Source organism: Macrosteles quadrilineatus, unplaced genomic scaffold (genome assembly GCF_028750875.1).
Source record: "Macrosteles quadrilineatus isolate MER2022 unplaced genomic scaffold, UCM_ALF_1.0 Scaffold_2__2_contigs__length_208266976, whole genome shotgun sequence".
Lineage (NCBI taxonomy): Eukaryota > Metazoa > Arthropoda > Insecta > Hemiptera > Cicadellidae > Macrosteles > Macrosteles quadrilineatus.
This window is the reverse complement of record NW_026542595.1, coordinates 176,823,436-176,846,794: the sequence shown is the minus strand read 5'-3', so window position 1 is coordinate 176,846,794 and position 23,359 is coordinate 176,823,436. Positions and strand designations below refer to the sequence as shown.

Sequence of the window (23,359 nt, the reverse complement as noted above, 5' to 3'; positions counted from 1 at the left end):
TACAAAGTTGAAGAAAAGCTCAATTTTTCGGTAATTTCTACAAACATTTAGACTTGTAGTGGTTTTTGTTCAAACAAGTCTCACATGATTACTATTACTAAGTACTATTTACACCCAGACTATTTGTTGTAACTGTACTGTGTTGAATCCTTTAACCCTTGTTTTACTCTGGGAATGGGAAAAGCTGCGGTTGAATATTGAATGATCTTTACCGTACTCATAAGCTGGGTGTAAAAAGGTGGTGTTAACCAGGTGATAATTTTCTTATCAATCTTGCAACTTAGAGTAGGAGTTATACGCAATATCAGCATAACTACCAATCCAAAGCTGCATTCCACTTTTGCCCCAATAGCCAAACACGCCCATGTGGACTGTAGATTGCGTCAACTGATTTATTAGTATTTTACACCAAACCTAACATCAGAGTGACTTACTATCAACATTATATCAATGAGAATGTTAATTATTTTCACTGAACAAACCTCATTCTTCATTGATACACCCTTACCTTTAGTCCTGGCACGGAAAGCCTTACTGAACATACCGTCGCCCTGGGTATCTTGACTCAATACCATCAGCTCATACTCTCGCCCCGGCAGTAGGTTGCTGATGGTCGCCTCTGTGGAGCCCCGGGACTGTAGCCTCATGGTACGCCACTCTGGCACGTCAGAGGGTCGATACCTGAACCATTAAAATATTTTATAAAACTTGTAATAATTATCTTGCTCCATAAAAACAAGTTTTTATATTCCGTTCCAATGCCAGTGGAACTTTGATAAAGAATATGCAACACACTTAAGGGCTACAATACCCGTTCAGGCTCTTCCTTGCTCGGTACTAGTGTATTTCAGCCCCACCATTCCAGAACTAAAAGCACACGCTTGTTCCATAAGCATGTTTTCTCTGTGCTTCTGATTGTTGTTGAGGGCATCTTAGGGATCACAAGATTTTCATGCACTTCGTTATGCCTATGCCGGTACCAATTGTAGTATCTTCACTTTCTTTAATTAAAAAATTTGTTTCTCACCAAAATCAGTAGGTTGGTCAATTTTAATTTCAAGCAATGGAAGAAACTATGAGTCAGTTTGCTCCAACAATTTTTTTATTCAAGCACTCTTTATACCCACCAAATGCTGTACTCGGTGTTGGCTCGGCCGCCAGCTGCCAGCCACCGTACTGTGATGCTGGTAGTGGTAGACTCAGAAGTGAGGTTATGTGGAGGTCTTGGAGCCGTGTTCTCCACCATGATCTCAGTCTCCGTTGTGATGGTGGCAGCTTCATTGCTAGCCACACACTGGTACAGTCCACTGTCACTCTCTTGGATGTTAGTCACTGTCAGGTTGCCTCCTGTCACAAACGCTCGCCCAGTTGGCAACGGTGTTCCGTCTTTCTAGAATCATTTTGATGGTTCAAAGTGGCACCTTCTTTTAAACTCTTAAAAGCTCTGTGTTACATAGAGAAAATAGAGAGAGAGAGCCCTTTTGAGGCTTGATGAAGTACAAGGTGAGGCATAATAACGAGCGATTTTAAAAAGCGCGCGAACCAAGCTGCGTTGGAGGGAGGTGGAGGGGATAGCATCAGTTACGTTTGGCGCGAAATAGCATTTAGTCACAATGGAGCGCTGGACCCCACAGCATCGTGCGTACGCTGTCAAAGCCTTTTATCAAAACGGTAGTTCATACCAGTTAGCACGTCGTGCATTCCGCAACCATTTCAACATTAATCGGAATCAGCCGGTGCCATCTGCCTGTGCGATTAAAAATTGGGTTAAGAACTTTGAAGAGACTGCGTCAACGACAAGGAAGAAAACAGGAAGACCGAAAACTGTGCGCACACCTGAAAACGTTGAACGTGTAAGAGTCGCCATTGACAGAAGCCCTCGTCGCTCAGCTCGCCGACACAGCGTTACACTTGGGATTTCAAACCGAACGGTAAGACGAATTTTACACCAAGATTTGCACTTCCACCCGTACAAAATCCAAATGGTTCAGGCCCTAAAGGAAACGGATTTTGTAAGCAGAAGCCGGTTCAGCTTAGAATTTTTGGATTTGATTAATGAAGACGAGGACATTGTAAACCGTTTGTGGATGAGTGATGAAGCGCACTTCCATCTCTCAGGTTATGTTAACAAGCAAAACTTTCGATTTTGGAGTGATGTTAACCCTAGAGAACTGCATCAGCAGCCATTGCATTCCAAAAAAGTAACTGTGTGGTGCGCCATGTCTTCATTAGGGATCATAGGGCCATACTTCTTTGAAGATGGCCAAGGCAATGCGGTGACAGTGACTTCGCAGAGATACGCAGAGATGTTGGACAACTTTTTTACTCCACAACTTGGACAGTACGAAGTGAACGATGAAATGTTTTTCCAGCAAGACGGAGCAACATCCCACACTGCTCGAGTAAGCATGCATATTGTCAATCAGTTGTTTCCAAATTGTGTGATCTCCCGAAATGGAGATATTGCATGGCCCTCTCGTTCACCTGACCTCACAGCATGTGATTTTTTCTTGTGGGGTTATCTGAAAAGTAAGGTTTACCAAGGTAATCCTCCTAGAACAATTGAAGCCCTGAAAGAGCGGATCCGGCAGGAAGTTGGTCAAATCCCACTGGCAATGCTACGAAATGTGATGAGTCACTTCAAGGTCCGGCTGGAGGAATGTGTACGTTTAAACGGACGCCATCTTACTGGAGTTATTTTCAAGAAATAACTGACATTTTACTGTTGCAGAAAATGCTTTTTCATGTTTTTTAATATTGTGGAATAAAAATAATTTTTTAACAAAGGGTTTTTATTTAACAGTATTTTTAAAATCGCTTGTTATTATGCCTCACCTTGTAGTTTTTGTACAAAAATTGGTCCTCCGACCTTTCTCATTGTCATTGATTATTTCACTATACAATTTACTTTACTTACTTACTCCCATGGCTATGCTTATCAAAGGATATATTTAGCCGCACCAACAACATCACTTTATAAATTGTTATTGATGGATGATAAAATTAGCAAAACAAGGTCTTTACTTTAATACTTTACTTAACTTTCTTTTAAATGGCAACCATACAAAGTATATTTTAAGCCAAGTATGAATGGAGATGAGTGTAGGATGAGTGGTGCGATCTTGTAGTCTTGTTAGTGAATAAGGCCGACATTCCTTAGACACAGCTGTTAATTAATAGTCCATACAGCTAATGGCAACTAAGGAACCTACAGTTTATAGTGGAATCCGAACCACATTTTTACCTTGGTATATACTAATTGGTCTAATTATCAGGATAGTACTGCGGATAGTCGTAGTACCCACTCGTGCGGACGTTAATCCACACCAGCCACCATGTCAATCCGTCCCAGTCATCTTAGTATATTCAGTATGAGAAGCTTCCTTTGGAGTTGGACCCTGATTCATTCTCTTCTCATTACGACATGGAAACCGAACTTGAATACCTATAGTACGGCTGATCTCTTTGATTTTCCAGTTATCAGTACCTGGGCAATTGGCATATCACCGGGGTAAAAACTGGATGGATTGAGGTAAAAAAACTTACCCTCTGAGGTTTGATGGTTTTAAATCCATATTTAACCCCTGAGCTGCCCCTGGACCCCTGGACATAATGCAAGACTAACTGGCCTTAACTCTCCCAGACAGCTTAAATAGTTTGTTCAGGACATGTTTCAGTGTAAAACACCATCCTCAGCTTCAGGAACTAAAGTTCTTCAGTTGGAACGTCGTCAAACTATGGGTGTTCGAGCTGTCTGTAAACGAAGGTCTTTAACATGTGATTTCTCCCCAAACACCTGACTTTGAAAAATTTTCCAACAATGAATTTAAATCTCAGGACTATGAGAATCCTAACCCAACCAGAAAAAAAAACAAAAAAGTCTGGTTATTATCGAACGATATAGACTTAAACTTAGACTTAGACTTATATTGGGTTCAAATAAATTGACTCTCACCTTAAACCAGACTATGGTTGGGCGATGTGTGCCGTCGCCATCCAAGGCGTCACAAGGTATCTCAATGCTGTCTCCTACCTTGCGCAGGTAGAGGTTCTGGGGTGTAACTGTAAACACCGGGGGTCGTTGCACTACAACGTGTATGGGGGGTGACGGGCCATCAGTGCCTAGGGAGTTGAACGGAGTGCAAGTGTACTCCCCGGAATGTGTCTCATCTACCTGAAGAAAATTATTCTTAATTAAAAATATACATGTTTGTGATATGAAGTAATAATAGTTGAAATGTATTTCACTTACAAAAATATAACCGGGTGATTAAAGAATTTAGATACTGATGGATAAACTTAGATTGAACGATAGATGTAGATAGATAATTAAGAGAGAAAAACTAGATGATGTTTTTAGTGGACTGTATTTCTTTAAACTGAACAAAAAGTAAACATGATATAAAATAAGACCAGCTGTTAGAAACAGTGAATTAGAAAAAATAACTTTAAACATTCTCCCCCCCATTGCACCGAAGGAGCAATAAATATTAATCACTGACTTCAATTGGAAGAGGACAAAGCTTGACTATTGGTCTTTTCAATGAGGTACTTGATGTTCTCAGAGTGGCTACTCGGGTAAGTCCATCACGACCTGGATGAAGTTCAGTCACTCTTGCTAGCGGCCACTTTGATGGTGGTAATTGCTCATCAACAACAAGAACAACTGATCCGAGTTTTATTGAACAGGAAGGAAATCTCCATTTGTATATTGCTTGAAGTTGTTGAAGGTACTCCCGAGACCACTTCTTCCAAAATGATTCCAACATTTGGCGAGTTAATTTCCATCGAGTAAGTCTTGATGTGGGTTGGTTTTCTTGATTAGGTTCTGGGATAGTAGTTAAAGATTCGCCAACTAAAAAGTGCGCAGGGGTTAGGATTGCTAGATCGTCTGGATCTTCTGTAAGCTGGCAGAGAGGGCGAGAATTGAGTACAGCTTCTATTTGTACCAGCACTGTCGAAAATTCTTCGTAAGTTAGTAGGTGGGTCTTCATAACTCTTTTGAGATGGTATTTAACTGATTTAACACCAGCTTCCCAATGACCTCCAAAATGTGGAGCAGCAGGAGGGTTGAATTTCCATTCAGTTCCATCATTAGCAAGCAGGGATTTGAGTTGACCTGATTCTGCTGAAGACGATGAAAACAACCTTTTCAGTTCTTTGTCAGCTCCTACAAATGTTGTCCCGCAGTCACTCGTTAAAGTAGCACAGATGCCTCGACGGCTGGTGAATCGTTTGTAAGCCGCTATGAAGGCTTCTGCTGAGTAGTTGGAAACCAACTCTAGATGAATAGCTGAGGTCGCCGAGCAGATGAACACCGCAATATAACCTTTGTAGGTTTTTGCTCTCTTTCCATGCCATGTTTTGATTACAAAAGGGCCTGCGTAATCTACACCAGAGTGCAAAAAGGGACGTGATGGTGATGTTCTTGTAGGAGGAAGCTGCCCCATTAATTGTTGAGCTCTTTGAGAGCGATAACGAGCACAAGTAACACACTTTAACAGTTCTCGTTTGACGATAGGTCTACCTCCAACAACCCAGAACTTCTGACGAACGGTTGCAAGTGTACAACGGGTGCCACTATGCAGAGTCCTGAGATGAGCATCATCTATCAATAGTTTTGAGAACTTAGAATTCTTCTGAAGGATATAAGGATGCTTTGAATCATATTCTAATGAAGATTGTTCAAGTCTGCCTCCAACTCTCATTAAACCAGTGTTATCGACAAAGGGGTTAAGACTTATAAGATTAGATTTTTCTAAAGGTCTGTTGTTTTGTAACCGCGCAAGCTCATTTTTGAAGGCATGTTTTTGAATGAGTTTTACCCACAACAAAAGGGATGAGTTGAGATCTTGAGGAGTTAAAAAAGATTGACAATTAGTAGGGATGGATTTTTTTGTTTTGGCAATGAACTTTTGACACCAGGCAGTAACACGTAATAGTTTTGACAGTGTTGAGAAGCGCTCTAGCATTTCTGGTTCTGGTTCAAAGTTTAAAATGTGGCAAGTTGATTGAGGGATTCGCAGTTCAGATTTCGCTGCTTGAGCTGGATCAAACGTCGTGGATGGCCATTCATAAACATCTTTATTCAGCCACGGAGGACCCGTCCACCAAAGCTTATGGTTGCTAAGGATTTTAGCAGTAACACCTCGTGAAGCACAGTCGGCTGGATTTTCATTTCCTGCTACATACCTCCACTTAGCGAGCGGTTCTGTCTCTTGTATAACACTTACTCTGTTACGCACAAAGTCTTTCCATTTTGAAGGTTGATTTGTGATCCAGGTTAGGGAAACCATAGAGTCAGTCCATAACCATGCTTGGGTAGATTCTAAGTTGAGCATTTTCCGAACATACTTTACAAGTTTTACTAATAGTGTAGCAGCAGTGAGTTCCAGTCGAGGAATCGACATTGTCTTGAGAGGAGCTACTTTAGTTTTAGAAATAACTAAACTAACAGTGATATTTTCACGATTAACGATTCTTAGGTAGACTACAGCACTCATTGCAAGCTTAGAAGCATCTGAAAATCCATGAATTTCTACCGAAGATAGTTGGGTAAGACCAATATAACGAGGTACTTTAACTAATGGCAAATATTGTAGGTCAGCTTCAAGGAGTTTCCATTGGTCTTGCAAGTGATTAGGTAAAAGTTGGTCCCAATGAATTTTTACTAGCCAAAGTTGTTGCATGAAGTGTTTGAACCTTATGATAATAGGAGAGACAAAACCCAAGGGATCGAATAACTGACCTATTTGAGAAAGAACGTTTCTTTTCGTGCATTTGTCTTTTGGACTTAGAGTAGGAAGAAACTGAAAATCGTCGCTGAATCGATTCCATGTAAGTCCAAGAGTACGTATACTGGAGGATTTGTTTATCAATAAGGAATTGCCTTTTTCGCAATTACTTTCCGATATGTATGATAGTACATTTTGATCATTGCTGATCCACTTCTGTAAAGGAAAACAACCTAATTTGCAAAGCTCGTCAGTCTGTTTTACTACTTCTCTGCACTCTTCAATCGAGTCTGCACCACCAAAAATGTCATCCATATATCTCCCTCTTGTCAACATTTCACTAGCTTGGGGATATGCATCACCGTGATCGACGATAAGCTGATTCATTGTTCTTAGGGCGAGAAAAGGAGCGCATGATAACCCATATGTAACAGTCTGTAGTTGAAATTTTCTAAGATGACCATTTTCCATCCAGAGAATTCTTTGAAGATCTCGATCACTGGGATGTACTAGAATCTGGCGATACATTTTCTCGATATCAGTGGCAAATACGAATTTATAGCGCCTAAACCAAGTGAGAATATCAGGTAGTTCTGTTTGGAGTTTTGGACCACTGTAGAGTACGTCATTCAAAGATAATCCTGAACTAGTTGGGAATGAGGCATTAAAAACTACTCTTAATTTAGTCGTCGTGCTAGAAGGACGCAAAACACCATGATGAGGTAGGTAATATATGGGAATGGTAGAATCTATTTCTTCAATAGTTTCAGACATGTGACCAAGGTCCTTGTATTCTTCTATGAAATTAGTATACAAGTTTTTGTACTCAAGATCGTTTGAGAGACGAGTATTTAGCTTTGTTAAAATTTGAAAGGCTGACGATTGAGATTCTCCAAGCTGATTGACTGTTTCCTTCAGGGGAAGTCGGACTTGATAGCGACCGGAAGGTTCTCTAGAAAAGGTTGATTGATAATGTTCCTCACATACTTGATCATCAGGAGACTTGACTGATTCTTTAATTTGAGGAATTTCTTCCTGTACCCAAAATTTTTGAAGAAAATCATCAAGTTTGTTTTCAATCAAGCAATGAAACATTGATGAGGTAGATTTATTTTCCGTCATTCCAGTAGGTCCAGACAAGATCCAACCGAAAATTGTTGCTTGTGCTACTGGGGAGAGGGGTGGACCTTTAATTAGACCAGGAAGGATAATAGACGTGTAGATGTCTGCTCCTAGGACTAATTCTACAGATTCAGACTTCATGAAGGCAGGATCAGCTAGTTGAAGTCCCTTTATATGATTCCACGATGAATGATTTGGTGTTATCGATGGCAAATTTGATGTGAGATTTGAAAGGATGTGACAACATAAAGAGCAGCTAACTTTGGTATCATACAGAGAACTAAGATTGATTGAAACTATCCCACGAGTGGTTGGGGCTTGATGTCCACCGATACCAACAAGAGATACTGAGGAGTATGAACGCTTCAGATTGAGAGTTTGTACTAAGTATTCACTGATGAAAGAGATTTCAGATCCTTGGTCGATTAAAGCTCTGGCAATAACACTATTTCCCTCAGGACCAATTACCTTAACTTGAGCGGTTGCTAGGAGCACAGATTGTCGATTAATTTCCTTAAATGGAAGCATGTGATTAGAGGAGACGTGTGAGCTTGATGATGTGTTATCTGTAGATGAGATGAATTTGTTAGGGATGAGAGAACTTGACTTTTTTATATGAGGTATATTTGTAGTCTGGCTAACAGCGTCATGAATTAGAGTGTGATGTCTTTTCTTACATTGTAAACAAGATTTATTTGAGCGACAGTCCTTTAACAAATGTGAACCAAGACAGTTGAAACATAATCTTTTGTTCACAAGAACCTCTTTTCGTTGACTAGGTACTTTTTCACGAAACTCCTTGCAAAATGCTAAATAGTGATCTTTACTACACAGTTGACAATCATTTCCTATATTGGACTGAGATTTTGCTACAATTTGTGCTGAATGTACTTTAAGATTTTGATGAGGTTTACCTTTACATTGTAGTGTAGTTACCGTTACATCGCTTGGTGGTGTTGCTCGTGACTCAATACTTTCCAGGGCTCGAATACGACCTTCGATGAAGGTCTGAAGATCTTCTAGGGTGGAGGGTTCTGTTGAGACTCCGTAACGAATCTCCCATGCTTCGTGTGTCTCTGGGTCTAGTCGTTGTACAATCATGTACACCAAGATGTGATCCCATTTATCTGTAGGAGATCCTAGCGCTTTGAGGGAACCTAAAGACTCATTGATAGTAGACATGAGGTGATTGAGACCACTAGCAGATTTATTTTCTAGAGGTTTTAAATTAAATATATCATCCAAATGCCTTTTGATTAAAACACGTTTGTTTTCATATCTAGTCACAAGTTTTTCCCAAGCTGGCATGAAATTTTCTCCTGTTATTTGGAAATTTGTTAGCAATTGAGCAGCATCACCAGACAAACTGGTTTTTAGATAGTGTAACTTAGCTACATCAGTTAAGTTAGGATTTTGGATCACCAGTGAAGAAAAAAGATCATGGAAAGGTTTCCAAGACTGGTAACTTCCTGAGAATTGAGGTAGAGATATTTTAGGTAGTATAGGTTGATTTGATTTACTCATAGAACTAGATGTATTGATATCAGATGTGCTTTGATTTTGTTGAGAATTTACCGATAACTCTTCTAAGAGAACAAGCAATGCAGATTTGCTTACCATATAGGCTTCAAGGGCTTGACTGTAGTGATCTTCATTTATGTAGGCTAGGTCTTTTAGTATGTCAGCTTTTGACTCACATATTTTCTCGTGATCCCTCTCGAATTTCCTCCATTCTGCTTCGATAACATCAATCCGGGTTTGTACTTGAGGCTTCAATATAGTTGTTATATCCTTTTCCTTGAAATAGTCTGTGGCTTTTTCTAAGATTTTTAAGCGTGTTGCTTGAAGACCTAGTTTGGATTCTAGGGACATAACTTCAACTGAGAACAGGAAATTTTCTTGATTACTTTTATAACTGAATTGAAAAAATAACTGTTAATTACTTATTTATTCCGGGTCAGAAGGACCAAATGATTAAAGAATTTAGATACTGATGGATAAACTTAGATTGAACGATAGATGTAGATAGATAATTAAGAGAGAAAAACTAGATGATGTTTTTAGTGGACTGTATTTCTTTAAACTGAACAAAAAGTAAACATGATATAAAATAAGACCAGCTGTTAGAAACAGTGAATTAGAAAAAATAACTTTAAACACCGGGAATGATGTACGGTAGTATATTTGTGTCTGAATTGATAAATATGTGACCTTTTTTGTTTTGTTAAAATAAATATTTGTTTTGGGGGTATGGTTTGGATAAAATTGTGAGTAAGAAAGAAATTTATGAATATGTAACTCATAGAAAAGTGTTTATTGATAGAAGTATCAAGGATCTTTGATATTTCTTGTGAATAGAGAAGAAATAAAACACGGGGGGAAATTGTAAGTTTTCATTTATTATTAAAATAATATAAAATTTGTCTTGTAATCCAGCTATTTTGGAGTTCAGGAATTGTGGATATTTATAGGTAGCCTATGCACTGTTGATGCGATAATTATTGTATTTATATGATATCAGTTAGTATAATAATTTATACTGAATTAACTGTTAGTAATGCAACATTTATATTTTTTACCGTAAAGAACAAATTACCATTTAAAACGCGCCGGGTAACTGCTAGTATAAAATAAAAGAACAAAAAATACAAACCTACTTTTTCGAAGTAGAGTGATCCATTTTTACGATAGAAGACCCCTTGCACATTGAGTGGATCAAAGAGGAAACCATCTTTCTCCCATCGCAGGGTGATGAGAGGAGGATTGGCACGGAAGTGGCAGTCGAGAAGAGTCGGTCTGCCGTAGGGGAGAAACATTTCACGGGGAGAGTATACCACTTTAGCTGGATCTGGAATGTAAACATGTTATAGTATCTATTGAGTCAAAAAGTAAAAATACAGGGTGTTTCTAAAAAAAAGCTTATAGATTTTAGCTTTGTCTCACACATCCTGTATTTGAGGTATAAACTTCTAGTTTTCATTATTTGTTAGGAAAATTCAACAATTTTTATAATCAGCTGTTTTGATTAGCATCAGTACCTTCTTACATTGTTGTAGGAAGAACACAAACTAAACAGTAACATTTTGTGATGGACCCTCGAGTGAAGGCGCAGTTGTCGAGTTGTTCATTGAAACTAAGTCTCTTATTGCTGTTCAGCGTAGATTTAACAGACATAATGTCAGGATATGGGGATCTGAAAATCCCCACTTTTAAAGAAGCATACTAGGGATATTGAGAAGGTGAATGTTTGGTGCACCTTATCTAATCACTGGTTTCTGTTGCACCAAGTTTTATAAGGCCAAACTGATAGGACCTTTACTGTAAACCATAGCATCTTGTATTCAATATAAAATATCATTGGAAAAATGAGAGAGAAAGTACAATTTCAACTGTAGCCCAATCAATCAATCAATCAATCAATCTTTATTTGCCATAAGGATACATTTACATATCATTGACAAAGTTTATTTGCAGTTTTCAAACCAAGTCTTAAAATAAACAACAAAATACTCTTACAGGCCAAATATTACAATTAACATTCAACTCCATTCACATTCTTAACTAAAAATTAAAACCAAACTAAAGGACAATTTCTCCCAGTTTAAAATAATCATCCAGACTATAAAAAGGGTTCTGAAGTAGATAATTATAAAACATAGCCTTAAATTTGTTAATTGAATGAAAATTTATATTATTTTTTACTGAATTATACACTTTAATTGATAAAATTGTGTGGCAATTACTAGTTTTACTAAGACGATGGGATTCTAACAGCGCAGTATTTTTAAAACGAGTGTTGTGACTGTGATTATTAAATTGAAGATATTCAGGGTTTTTTAATATATAAACAATCAGATCATAAATGAACAAATTTACTGCAGTTTGAATTTGCAGATCTATAAAAAGAGGTTTGCAATGATGGAGGTTTGCGATGATTACGGTACTGAGGTAACTATGACAAAGTTTCTGTAGGTCCCTGTCATAGCTCTTAAAGCCCTTTTTTGGAGAATCAAAATTTCTTTTATTCTACCACTACCACCCCAAAGCACCAATCCGTATCTTATGATTGACTGGAAGTAGGCAAAATAGGCCGTCCTTACATATTTCTTAGGAACCTGATCTACCAGACGATCTAAAAGATGCACCACACGAGACAATCTTGAAGATAAATAATCGATGTGAGCATTCCATGTGAGTTGATTATCAATTTGAAGGCCCAAATATTTTACAGCTGTGCTATTATTTAGATCACTCATAGTGGGGATTTGTTTTAGTGTATAAATCATGTTTTGGGTTTTTTCTTCATTATGCAAAAATCCATTCGCATTAAACCAATTTGATGCTTTTAGCATTGTTTCATGGACAAGATTTTTTAGTTCTGTTAGGTTGGGGTTTACATGAAAAAATGTTGTATCGTCAGCATAAAGAATAGTTTGACTCTTTACTGCCAATGGAAGGTCATTAAAATAAATTAAAAATAAAAGTGGACCAAGGACTGAGCCTTGGGGAACGCCCCATTTTACATTCCTTTCTTGTGACGTATTGCCTTTAATACTTACTATTTGTTTACGATTGTTTAGGTAAGATGAAAAGAATTGTAGAGATGGCCCTCGAAACCCATAATTTTGTAATTTGTCTATAAGAATTTTAAAATCAACAATATGTGTAGGTGGCTCATTCCACTGTTCTATCTGGATAAAAGTTGGCTTAAGTGGTTCATGAGATGGCTGCTCTATCCAATAGGCAATGTCTAGATCCTCATTCTTCCCTCTCCCTTGCTCTGTGGTTGGCTGTAGCGTAACACTACTCACATGTTACATTGAGGTAAGCACTGGCCGCCTGTTTCTCCCCCATCTGGTTAACCACTTCACAGGTATACAGCCCTAAGTCAGCCATGTTGGTTTGTCTAATGGTCAAAGAGCCTTGTGGAGCCACCCAAGACCTGGCGAGCAGTTCTGGTAACTCAGACAGCAACACCCCATCCTGCAACATATATATTTTTTGAACCAAAGAAGTCTTTGGGGTTTGGATTTCTTTTTCCTTAAGTAGTGTATAATATTATGAAATACAAAATATCACCAGCGTTGTAACTAACAAAAAATACAGTACAACAGATTTTGAATTGCCACCTTTTATACAGATCAGCAATCATATTTTTACAAAGGATTTATTGTTTGCTGAATGGTTGACTTACGACTTAAGAAGAATGTCGTTATTACCTTATACCAGCTGATGGAGAAGTCTGCCTCCTTTGACACACAGGTGAGTTCCACTGCCTTTCCCTCCATGATGGTCTGATTGGTGGGAGGTATTGTGAGCAGATTACCTCCTGAAATTACCAATGTTATCAATATAAAAGAGACGTTATGTACCGTGGCCATTTTACTATTTATCTGGGTATAACCAGATCCAAGCAACCTATTTGAAGGTTTGTAAGCAACATAACAAAATTAAGTATTTTGAAGTCACTTACTATTGCCGGTAACTGTACGAGGCAATATTTTGTACTTTTTTAATTGGATTTAATATTTAGTTTTTGTTTCTTTGCACTGAGTTAGCTCGTCCTCTGCAACAATCCCCTCACATTGGTTAGACTACCTGTTGAGTTAACCCACCTAATTGAGGTAATGCAAACTATGTCTAAATTAAAAGGGCAACCTTTCACTAGTCATTCGCGTCAATCTTGCCTCCATAACATCAGCTGAGCCTTCTCAAAGCAACTTGTTTTAAAGATTCTGAGTTGAGTTGTTGCAATTGAAAAAACATGTACCCATCTTAATTCGCTTGGACGGAAATAGTGATGTAGTAGAGTTTTATTTAACATTTATGTGTTTTGAACTTTTCAAGAGGATTTAAAAAATTCACTTGTAATTGAGGTTGTCTTATTATTGAGGGTTGTGTGAACGAGGTTCTACTATAACAACCAATTCCATGCCAATAATTCATTTATGTCACCTCTCATACTCACCGTCCACAGATAGATGGAACCAGGTGCCGTTGGGTCGAGTGCTGGGTGTTCTGTTAGGGAAGTAGATGCGGCACTCGTACCATCCGGCATCCGTCTCCCTAATGGCTGTTAGGTTTATGGAGCCTTTGCCGTACACTGAACCAGCTGGCACTAAACTCACTCTCTGTTGGAATACCTCTGTGGCTGACAACACCCCGTCGTTACTTGTAAACACCGTCTGATGCTGGAACAGTTGATGTGTTTGTTACCATTTAAATCCCTGAGGATGTGTATGCATTATAAATTATGTGATTTCCATGCCGTATGTGATAATAATGACGGTAAACAATCGATTTGTGACAAGTGTTTTGTAAAAATTTGTTTATACGTTAATTGTTCTTCGTTACTTATTTTGACTTTCGACGACCTCTTCGGAGTGGATTCTATGTTCCCTCTACGCTTGATGACGACCCCATTGCCGCGTTGGAACCATCGGAACCGGTTGGCGCCCGTCGGTGACATTGATCCCAAGACGGAATAAGGTATTTTGACCTCTAGTAACGATTAAAGATGTTTCATTCAGTAAATATGGTTAACAAAGCTTTTCAATTCCGCTCTCTCCATAGCACTGAGATTACACAGGTAGTGGTAAGTATATTTTTTTAAGACAATCATTGGTCTCAGGTAAGAGACATAACTCTCGGCTTTTCAAAGAGTATATAAAATTTAAATTTTCTTTATGTAGAGGTTAGGTTAACCTTTCTTAAGATGCATGGGGTTCCAATTACACTATAAACTGTGGCTCCTTTATAGTTGTCATTGGCTGTGGACTATTAATTATCGGTCCTAAAAGGACATGTCGGGCCTAAGTCAGTAAACACTAACAGACAACAAGATCGCACCACTCATCATCTCCTTTCATACTTTGCTTAAATACCTACTTTCGTATGTATTTTACTATCGGATAAAAGTATTAAAGGTGACCACTGTGGTCTTACTTCCAACATGGTGTTGTAGAACCATCAAATAATCACTGCGAGAGTCAAAGCTTTTTACTCAGAGAAAAAGGACAGATGTTAAAATTAAAAAAATATATACTTTTATGACAAAAACGGAGAAACAAAATGTTTCTTCTAAAAAAATTAATGTAATCGACCATTTAATTTAGCATACATGGGATTTAAATTAAATCTTATCACATCCGTGGCCCTTTCCCGTCGTTAGGTAACGTTAAACGTGGATCCTACCACTCTACAATTTGGGTGAAATAGGTATTATATTATATTAGTGTTATAAGCCAATCATTGGTCTCAGGCACTCACTGCGACAGTCAATTATTAAAAAGGGTTCTTAGTTAATTAGCACGGCTTTAAATGGAGATGTACCCTTAAGTATAGGTGTATAGCTAATTTTATTTATAGGTTAAGCCAATTCTGTTTCTAAATTTGTATACTGCTTAAATTAGTTATTAGTAAATGAATAAACAAATGTGTGGATTAGACCATCGATATATAACAAACTGTTATATCAAGTCAAGTTGTGGTTATACATCGATGGATTAGACAATTCAATTTCAGCGACACGTAGTGGTGACTCGATGAACTGTTGCGAACCTGGGTAGCAGCACCTAGCTAGCGGTGATTAGGCAAACTGTTACGAATCTGTACGGCAGCAGCACCTAGCGGTGACTTACAATGGTTATATCCATTATAGCATTTCATTATTAAACTTTTTCTTATTGTCTGCTCTCTAATAATTTTTCTTTTCATTAAGTGTGGCCTAACTCAGCTGTGTTAAATATTAAATCTACTAGCCGTATACAAAAATAACGAAACAATGATGTTTATCACTATGTCATTTGTAATGTATTTTACCTAACCCGCCATGTTAAACTTCCCTATCCCAAGCGTGATGTATACAACTTCGTTACTTCTCGAGTGATGTAAAGTTGAAAAAAACTCACTCGGTGAGGTAATGAAACCCATTTAAATAACATTGAGTGCTTAACTTAAAAAATATACCTCTATGGAGCCAACGACGCTCAACGCTAGAAATCAGCTGTGCGCTTGAATTTTATTGTTAGACTATATTTTGAAGAATTTTCCTAACCTAGTTTTTGTTTGTCAATGAACGTTACTGTTAGAAGATGAGTGAAATTGATGATGAAAAATATTGTTCGTAACCTCCTGTATATTGTCGGGTAGGGTAAAATCTTGTACGTTACACGTTACGCAAGAGCGTGTTTACATCACTTAGGTAAATTATGCAACTCGCGGACCTGCGTGATGTAAAAACGCTCTTACTACGCTTGTAATATAAATAACTATTACCTAACCCGCCATGTTAAACTTCCCTATCCCAAGCGTGATGTATACACCTTCTTTACTTCACGAGTGAAGTCAAGTTTCAAAAACTCACTCGGTGAAGTAATGAAACCCATTTAAATAACATTGAATGCTCTACTTAAAAAATATACCTCTATGGAGCCAACGACGTTCAACGCTAGAAATCAGCTGTGCGCTTGAATTTTATTGTTATGCTTTAAAGAATTTTCCTATCTTACCTATCTTTTTTTTGTAAAAGAACGTTACCGTTAGAAGATTAGTGAAATGGATAATGATAAATATTGTACTTAACCCCCTGTATATAGTCGGGTTAGGTAAAATCTTGTACGTTACCGAAGTCAATGGTTACGTTACGCAAGAGCGTGTTTACATCACTTAAGTGAATTATGCAACTCGCTTCCGCCAGGGGCGGCTCCAGGATTATTTTATATCTTACTAGCTGTTGTACCCGTGCTTTGCAACGGGAAGAGGTCACAAAATAGAAACATTTTAATCTTTACATCTGTTGCATATAATAGTTACACATCCGCCAACGCTTTTAGAAACAAAATTCAACTTTTATAGCCTTAATAGAAACGTTTAAGTTATACGACTTTTAAATCTGGCAAATAGTGGATACTACCATTTTGGTTTTGATTAATTTTAAATCTTGTGTAGGCTGATATGAGAAAAACATACTTACCAAATCTTCGAATAAAACATTTGACATACATGATTTACCTTCATCTTACATATCTATTAATTGATTATTGACATTTTAAATTTCAATTTTGAAGTTGCAAAAATACTAATTATTAAATTTTAATGAACATTTTGTTAAATTTCACTCTTCTTTATATTAAATCACAAATCCTTCCATGTTCAGTTTCTTCACTCACAATAAATCATTAGCAAAACTAAGTCAGCTGTTATAAACTTTAGAAATATTGCTGTGCCTTATCAATACAGTTTTTTTTTAAATATTAAAGAAACTATATCTATAGGTACTATAATAAAATGTAAACAAATAATTGAGCATTAAAGACAGCAGACAAAACTAATATGATTATCAAAGCATCAAGGGCTAAAAAATGTAATAGCAAATACAGTATATGTTTCATTGCATCACTGATTCTACTCTACAAAAATATCAACAAACAACTTAATATACAAACTCGTTTTTTTATCAGTTCCATCGTCCATTACCTTTACATTTTCACACTTACCATTAAGTAAACATAGTAACAGATAATTCATTGATTTCAGAAACAAAAGAACACTGTGTAGACTACTGCTTAGTTTTATGATATTTTCTTGGTTTAATTTAATCAGTGGTGTGGCAAAACACAAATAATAAATGTATCAAATAAAGTAAATGTTAACTGAAAGCTATGTTAAGATAAAATAAGATTATTTTGTATTAGCATTTGATAATTAAATATAGTTACATATATACAACAGATTTTAGAAAACAAAAATCAACGTACAATTTAGTTATTGATTATATTCTTTAGTTTAATTTAAGCATAGGTTTAGCAAAATACAATAACTCAATTTACCTAAATATACATATAAAAAACAATGTGATGTGCAAGTTATGTTAAGTTAATCTAACACATGTTAAGCAGTTAGAATTTATTTAAAGTAGCCTCCAAATTCATATGAAACATATATACTACAATTTTAATACTGTTTCCATGAAAACATATCAATAACATTATTTTCATAACTTAGACGCTTTAAAAAATCCAAAGCAGAGCCGGAGTTGATACAGCAACGGTTATAGATTTTTTTTTCTATAATCATTGACATAGTTTTAGAATAAATAATCCGTGATAAAAGGTTAGATTAAAATAAACGTAGGCTACCTCATAGTTATGGAAAATATTATATTTAATTTCTTTGTATCAGCTGTCTGAAATTGTGAAATATGCAGTTTAGCAGTTCTTCTTGTTTACATTTAAATGTCAAAGCAAATGTTAACAAACATTGTTAGTGTTCTCATCACAGCCATGGAGACCAATCAATGTTTACTTTTAAATTGTTCACCTCGTAACTTTTAAAGCCAAAGGGGCAATACAAAGCCTACGGTCAGTATCGAAATGTGAATAGTCCTATAATGGTCCTTGGTATGGTAGCTATACTTTTGTATAATTTAAGCCCAGTTGGTTCAGTAGTTTTTGTACCTATTAGTAATACACATACAGACAGACACCATTAGATTTTTATATAATGAATAAATAATCCGTGATAAAAGGTTAGATTAAAATAAACGTAGGCTACCTCATAGTTATGGAAAATATTATATTTAATTTCTTTGTATCAGCTGTCTGAAATTGTGAAATATGCAGTTTAGCAGTTCTTCTTGTTTACATTTAAATGTCAAAGCAAATGTTAACAAACATTGTTAGTGTTCTCATCACAGCCATGGAGACCAATCAATGTTTACTTTTAAATTGTTCACCTCGTAACTTTTAAAGCCAAAGGGGCAATACAAAGCCTACGGTCAGTATCGAAATGTGAATAGTCCTATAATGGTCCTTGGTATGGTAGCTATACTTTTGTATAATTTAAGCCCAGTTGGTTCAGTAGTTTTTGTACCTATTAGTAATACACATACAGACAGACACCATTAGATTTTTATATAATAGTATAGATGATTCAAAACTAGCTATTGTGTTTTATTTCACTTGATAAAATCACACAACTAAAATTGTTTCTATTATTATTATACCTAACCTATTGACCTGTCCAATTCCTGCCTAGACTACGGACGGAAACTACAATTATGCAAGTAAATACCCCCACCGCAGCAAACCTGCAGACTAAGCGAATTTCCATTTGCCTGATTGGATTTACACTAAAATGCCTCTCTAAATATATCACATTTATTCCCTATTTAAATAACATTAATTTAACACGTACTTAGGTTTGCTGCAACAGGGAGGGTAAAAAGTTGTTTTTTTTTGTAAAATGTTAATAGTTTAGTATAAAATGAATGCATTTTCCAAATTTGATCAAAATATGCTCATTAACAAGCAAACTACAACAGTTTACTTGTTATATCCCAAGAATAACATGGGAATTGTAAATTTACAGTTTTTTGAAATTTTCTACGTAACCATTAGGCGCATAATAACGCTTCAAAATACTAAATTATTAGTTTTTTAAGCTCTACAAAAAGGGCTGGAAAGAAATTGTGAAATTTTGTGTTTTAAGGGTCAAAAATGGGAAAACCCTATTTTTACCCCATAAAAATGAAGGAAGTCTTCATAGTAATCAAAATGAAGCTTTATCTCGTGGTTAGGAGATGGTATGATGACACTAACAAAATAAAATGTATATTTTTTATCTCGTCTAGAAAATCTTTGTGACAAAATTGTGTTAAAGGTTATAATTATCAACCATTACTTAAGAGTTATCTACGTTCTCTCTGGCATACACAGTAAGTGACCCATTAATATTACGATGATCTGCATATAATGGACCATCTGCATCACTAGGCCTACTTCACCGCACCCTCTCGTGCCCACTTTTAATTTCCGTCAGTCGGAATTGTAATTTAAAAATAACGATTGAGCTAATTGGTAATCAAAAACATCGATGGACGCTGGATCGGAAACGTCTAGATTAAGCAACAACCATGAGGGACCATTGTTACGTACAATGGTACAATGGTTGTGTACGCCCTCAATAAAGGCTTTGTAGCCCCAAGCAGATGAACTGACGATTGTACAGTATTGTACAATGTACACCGACTAACTGTCAACTGCTGGCAAACCCCTAGTTGAACTGGTACATGCAATAAAAGCTGGGGGAATTAGTTTTATAAAAAACTAATTTGTATATATTAGATAATTTTTAAGGAGGGCTGTAATCCCTTAGAGTCCTTCGCCTGTCTCACGGACTTTACAATCATAGAATCATAAAACGCCGGTCATATACGTAAACCAATAAAAAAACATCACAGTTAAACATTATTTTGCCGGCTAAAGACAGTTTCCTGAATTTGTGGTAATTCCTCCAGACTTAATAGTCTATAATAGATTTTGCAAAAAGGCATAGGGTAATTAATAAATAATGTGTGTACGACAACTCCTTTAGATACTGTCTTATCAGATTTTGATGAAATTTGAAAAAAGGTGCGTTAACTTATTTAAATATGTTTGAATGATTTCACTATCCATTCCGCTGTCTGACTATAGTTGCTTTTTAGGGAAAAAATTGTTGTGTTTACTATATATTATTAATTTATCAAAAATAGTTGGCTCCATGAAGATTAAAATTGAAAATATATGACAATGAAGTGTTGATGAGCGCTGGACGTTGTACAGGCAATTTTTATGGAAATTAACCTAGTAATAAAATTCATTATAGATCTCACATTATCATATGAGTATTTTTATCAAAGTACCAAAGTCGAAGTAGTATTCGAACTTAAAAATGTACCTTAAACGTCGTACCATAGTCAACTTTATTGTTATCACTATGACGCGATGACTTATTGCTCTACTGTAAATGGTTTGTTTTTAATTAGCCAATTAGAGATATTGAGATATTAGATATTGAGCGTTAATTTGTAAGTGGTATTTATTAAGACAAAAATTATTAAATATTCAATAAATTAATTTAAATAGCCTATTGTTTGACGCCTCTGGTTTTGTTGCAACAGAGGTATTAACATAAAAAATAATAACGCATAAAATGGTTGACTATGGATATTGAACAAAAAAATCCAATCTTCGTATATAAAGCTATAGCCAATTTTTGACTCAAATAAATATTTTTTATCCAACCATCACTCTTAAAAAGCGCTGCTGTCGAAATTATAAATCTATTCCTTTATTGATACTTTGATGGTTGAATACGACATATTAAAAGATGCGATAGTTCACAATAAGTTATCATTTGCGTTTTTAAAGCATGGTGTATTTGAGAAAACCGGCAATTTAATCAGCGCTCTGTGTAACTACAATCATTTTGATTCACTGGCTACGAATTTTTACAATAAAATGGGATGTTTTCTTCTAAACACCTAAAATGGTCTCTGGAGTTTGAATAGTAGTATGCCTAATCAGCAAAACAGAGCCACTCTTCAAATTATCTGTTTTTTTTTTTTTTTTTAAATTATCATTAAGTCCCTTCACCTATTCCTTAAAATTGCGTGAGCACACCCTGCATAAGAAATCTTTGTTGCATGGCCAGTTTTTTAAAAACCTACCGACTCAAGAAAGATCGTCTATGGCTGCAAATCAGTCACAAATGCCCACACAACGCTGCAAGATCAAGATTATGATATCCGGGGGGGTCAATCAAACGTGGCATGCGACAGATTTGATTAGCCCGTGACAGTTTGGCAGGGGAGGAAGACAGAGAAAGAGGAGAGCGAGTGAGAGAGTGAAGTGGTCGCACATGGAAGCAGCTGATTAGGTTAGATTGACAGCGTAGGCGGGGAGAAGCGGGAAGAATAACCAAATAGGTAAATAGCTCCCGAGACACAAAAACACTTCACTCGTGGCCGCAAGCTCTTCAAGAATAATTTTACGTGGATTTTAATGGTTTGTGTAAGAAGCTGTCACAATACCTTTGGAGTGGTTGGGATATCGAAATTTGTTTGCGATGAAGTCACATTTTCAAATTTTAACTAGCCTACGTAGTCAGACAATTGTATGGTACTTGTAAACGAGACAGGTAGCAATGCCGGTACTGTATAATCTGCTATTTCTAGATTCTTTTAACAAAATTTATGCTCTTAGTCAAAAGCAGGTTTTACCCGAGTATCGTCCCATCTTCCAGACCAAACCTAGCTCCTTCGGCATATTCAACATTAGTCTATAAGTGTAAACAAAAAATGATTTTTCTACAATCGCAGGGCACATCCACCAACTTTATAGTAAACTCGGATTGCACGGTTTTGATTATCAGAAGATGACTATCATAACCTTAATCTGCTAAACATAATAAATTAGGTAGCTAAGATTAGTGGTTGAAATGGTAAAGTAAAATTCTTGTCATTGCAAAAAGGCTTGCATTTTTTAGAGTAGGTAGAGGATTTTAACAATTTTCACTGGACGGAGAGAACAATTGTGACGAAGCTCATAGCGCCGATGTTTTTGAACTTTTGTACGTAGCCTAAACGAAATTCCGCATCTTCGTGTTTTACATTTTAGTAAACTTGGTTTTAGAGGGTACCAGTTCGAGGTTGCTACGGCTGGTCTTGTTTGAATGCATGGTCGTCACCAGACTAGTCATGGTGGTCAGGAATGTGTATATCGCGGCTCTAGAAGGCACACAGTAGCCAAACGGCTCCAGCAGGAAGTTGTTCTTCAACACGGAATTTCTGTAGTCTTCGTAACTGATTACTCCATCCATGTCGACGTCCATTTTCTTCACGAGAGTTTCTATCAAGTCCAACAAGAGTTCTTTGCTCTCGTCGTCACGAAAGTTATTCTTGAGCGCGATCAGCATGAAGTCTTTCCTCAGCATTCCGTCGCCCATCATGTCGTAGACGGTGAAGCAGTATTTGATCTTCTCCTCGAGAGTGCCGCGGCAGATGACGGACAGCCCGAGCACCCAAGACTCCATCGTTAGCTCCGTTTTATTCGCAGCATCTCCAAAGACGGAGTATATCCTCTCTATCAACACGTCGTTGGAATAGTCAAACAACTTGAACATGACGTCCCTGAAGTATTTGCGGTCCATGGGTCTTCTCTTGGTCAGTTTGTAGTAAACGATCAACAGAGCCTCCGCCTCGTCCTTGGAAAAGTGAATTTTTGGAAGAGTTTTCTTTATTACATGTTGAAATTTTACTTTACATCTTATCTCCTCACGCGAGTCTAAAGTCAAATCCAACCTTGAGAAACCCATAGACTAGAAATTATGCACGCGTAGTGTTTCCGAATGTTGCTTTTGATGGGGACGTAAAATGTCAGTGTTGTGTTGTTGTTGTTGTTGTTCAGCTGTTTTATGTATTTCTCATGAAAGTTCGGTATTACCACAAGTCAAATAGGAATAAAATACCCCCGCAGCAGCAAACCTGTATACTAAGCGAATTTCCATTTGTCTGAGTTGATTTTTAATTAAATCTATTTAAATAACATAAGATTGAGTAGGTTTGCTTCTACAAGGAAACTAATAAAATGTAATTTTTAGTAAAATATTCCTAGCTTATTATAAAATAAATAAGTTTTCCAAGTTTTATCAAAATATATCCATGAACAAGCAAACAACAA

General features: G+C 36.7%; 2 protein-coding genes across 2 annotated transcripts in view; both read right to left on the bottom strand.

Annotated features, from left to right (window-relative positions):
* LOC128985998 (protein borderless-like) overlaps window positions 1-23,359 on the bottom strand; it is a 51,670-nt gene that overhangs the window by 15,536 nt on the left and 12,775 nt on the right. The window contains exons 3-9 of the mRNA XM_054406044.1: window positions 13,825-14,047; window positions 13,076-13,185; window positions 12,668-12,839; window positions 10,514-10,704; window positions 3,956-4,174; window positions 1,128-1,390; window positions 509-681 (exon numbers count right to left, since the gene is read on the bottom strand). Of these exons, the coding sequence (XP_054262019.1) occupies window positions 509-681; window positions 1,128-1,390; window positions 3,956-4,174; window positions 10,514-10,704; window positions 12,668-12,839; window positions 13,076-13,185; window positions 13,825-14,047 (1,351 nt within the window). The remainder of the gene's footprint in view (window positions 1-508; window positions 682-1,127; window positions 1,391-3,955; window positions 4,175-10,513; window positions 10,705-12,667; window positions 12,840-13,075; window positions 13,186-13,824; window positions 14,048-23,359) is intronic.
* On the bottom strand, window positions 22,139-23,066 carry LOC128985997 (calaxin-like). The gene has a single exon (XM_054406043.1). It carries the CDS (start codon window positions 22,992-22,994, stop codon window positions 22,287-22,289), a length of 708 nt encoding a protein of 235 aa, XP_054262018.1. The 5' UTR covers window positions 22,995-23,066; the 3' UTR covers window positions 22,139-22,286.

Bases quoted from the DNA above. Each gene is read 5' to 3' on its own strand.
- LOC128985997 (XM_054406043.1), bottom strand. From the start codon at position 22,994: ATGGGTTTCTCAAGGTTGGATTTGACTTTAGACTCGCGTGAGGAGATA.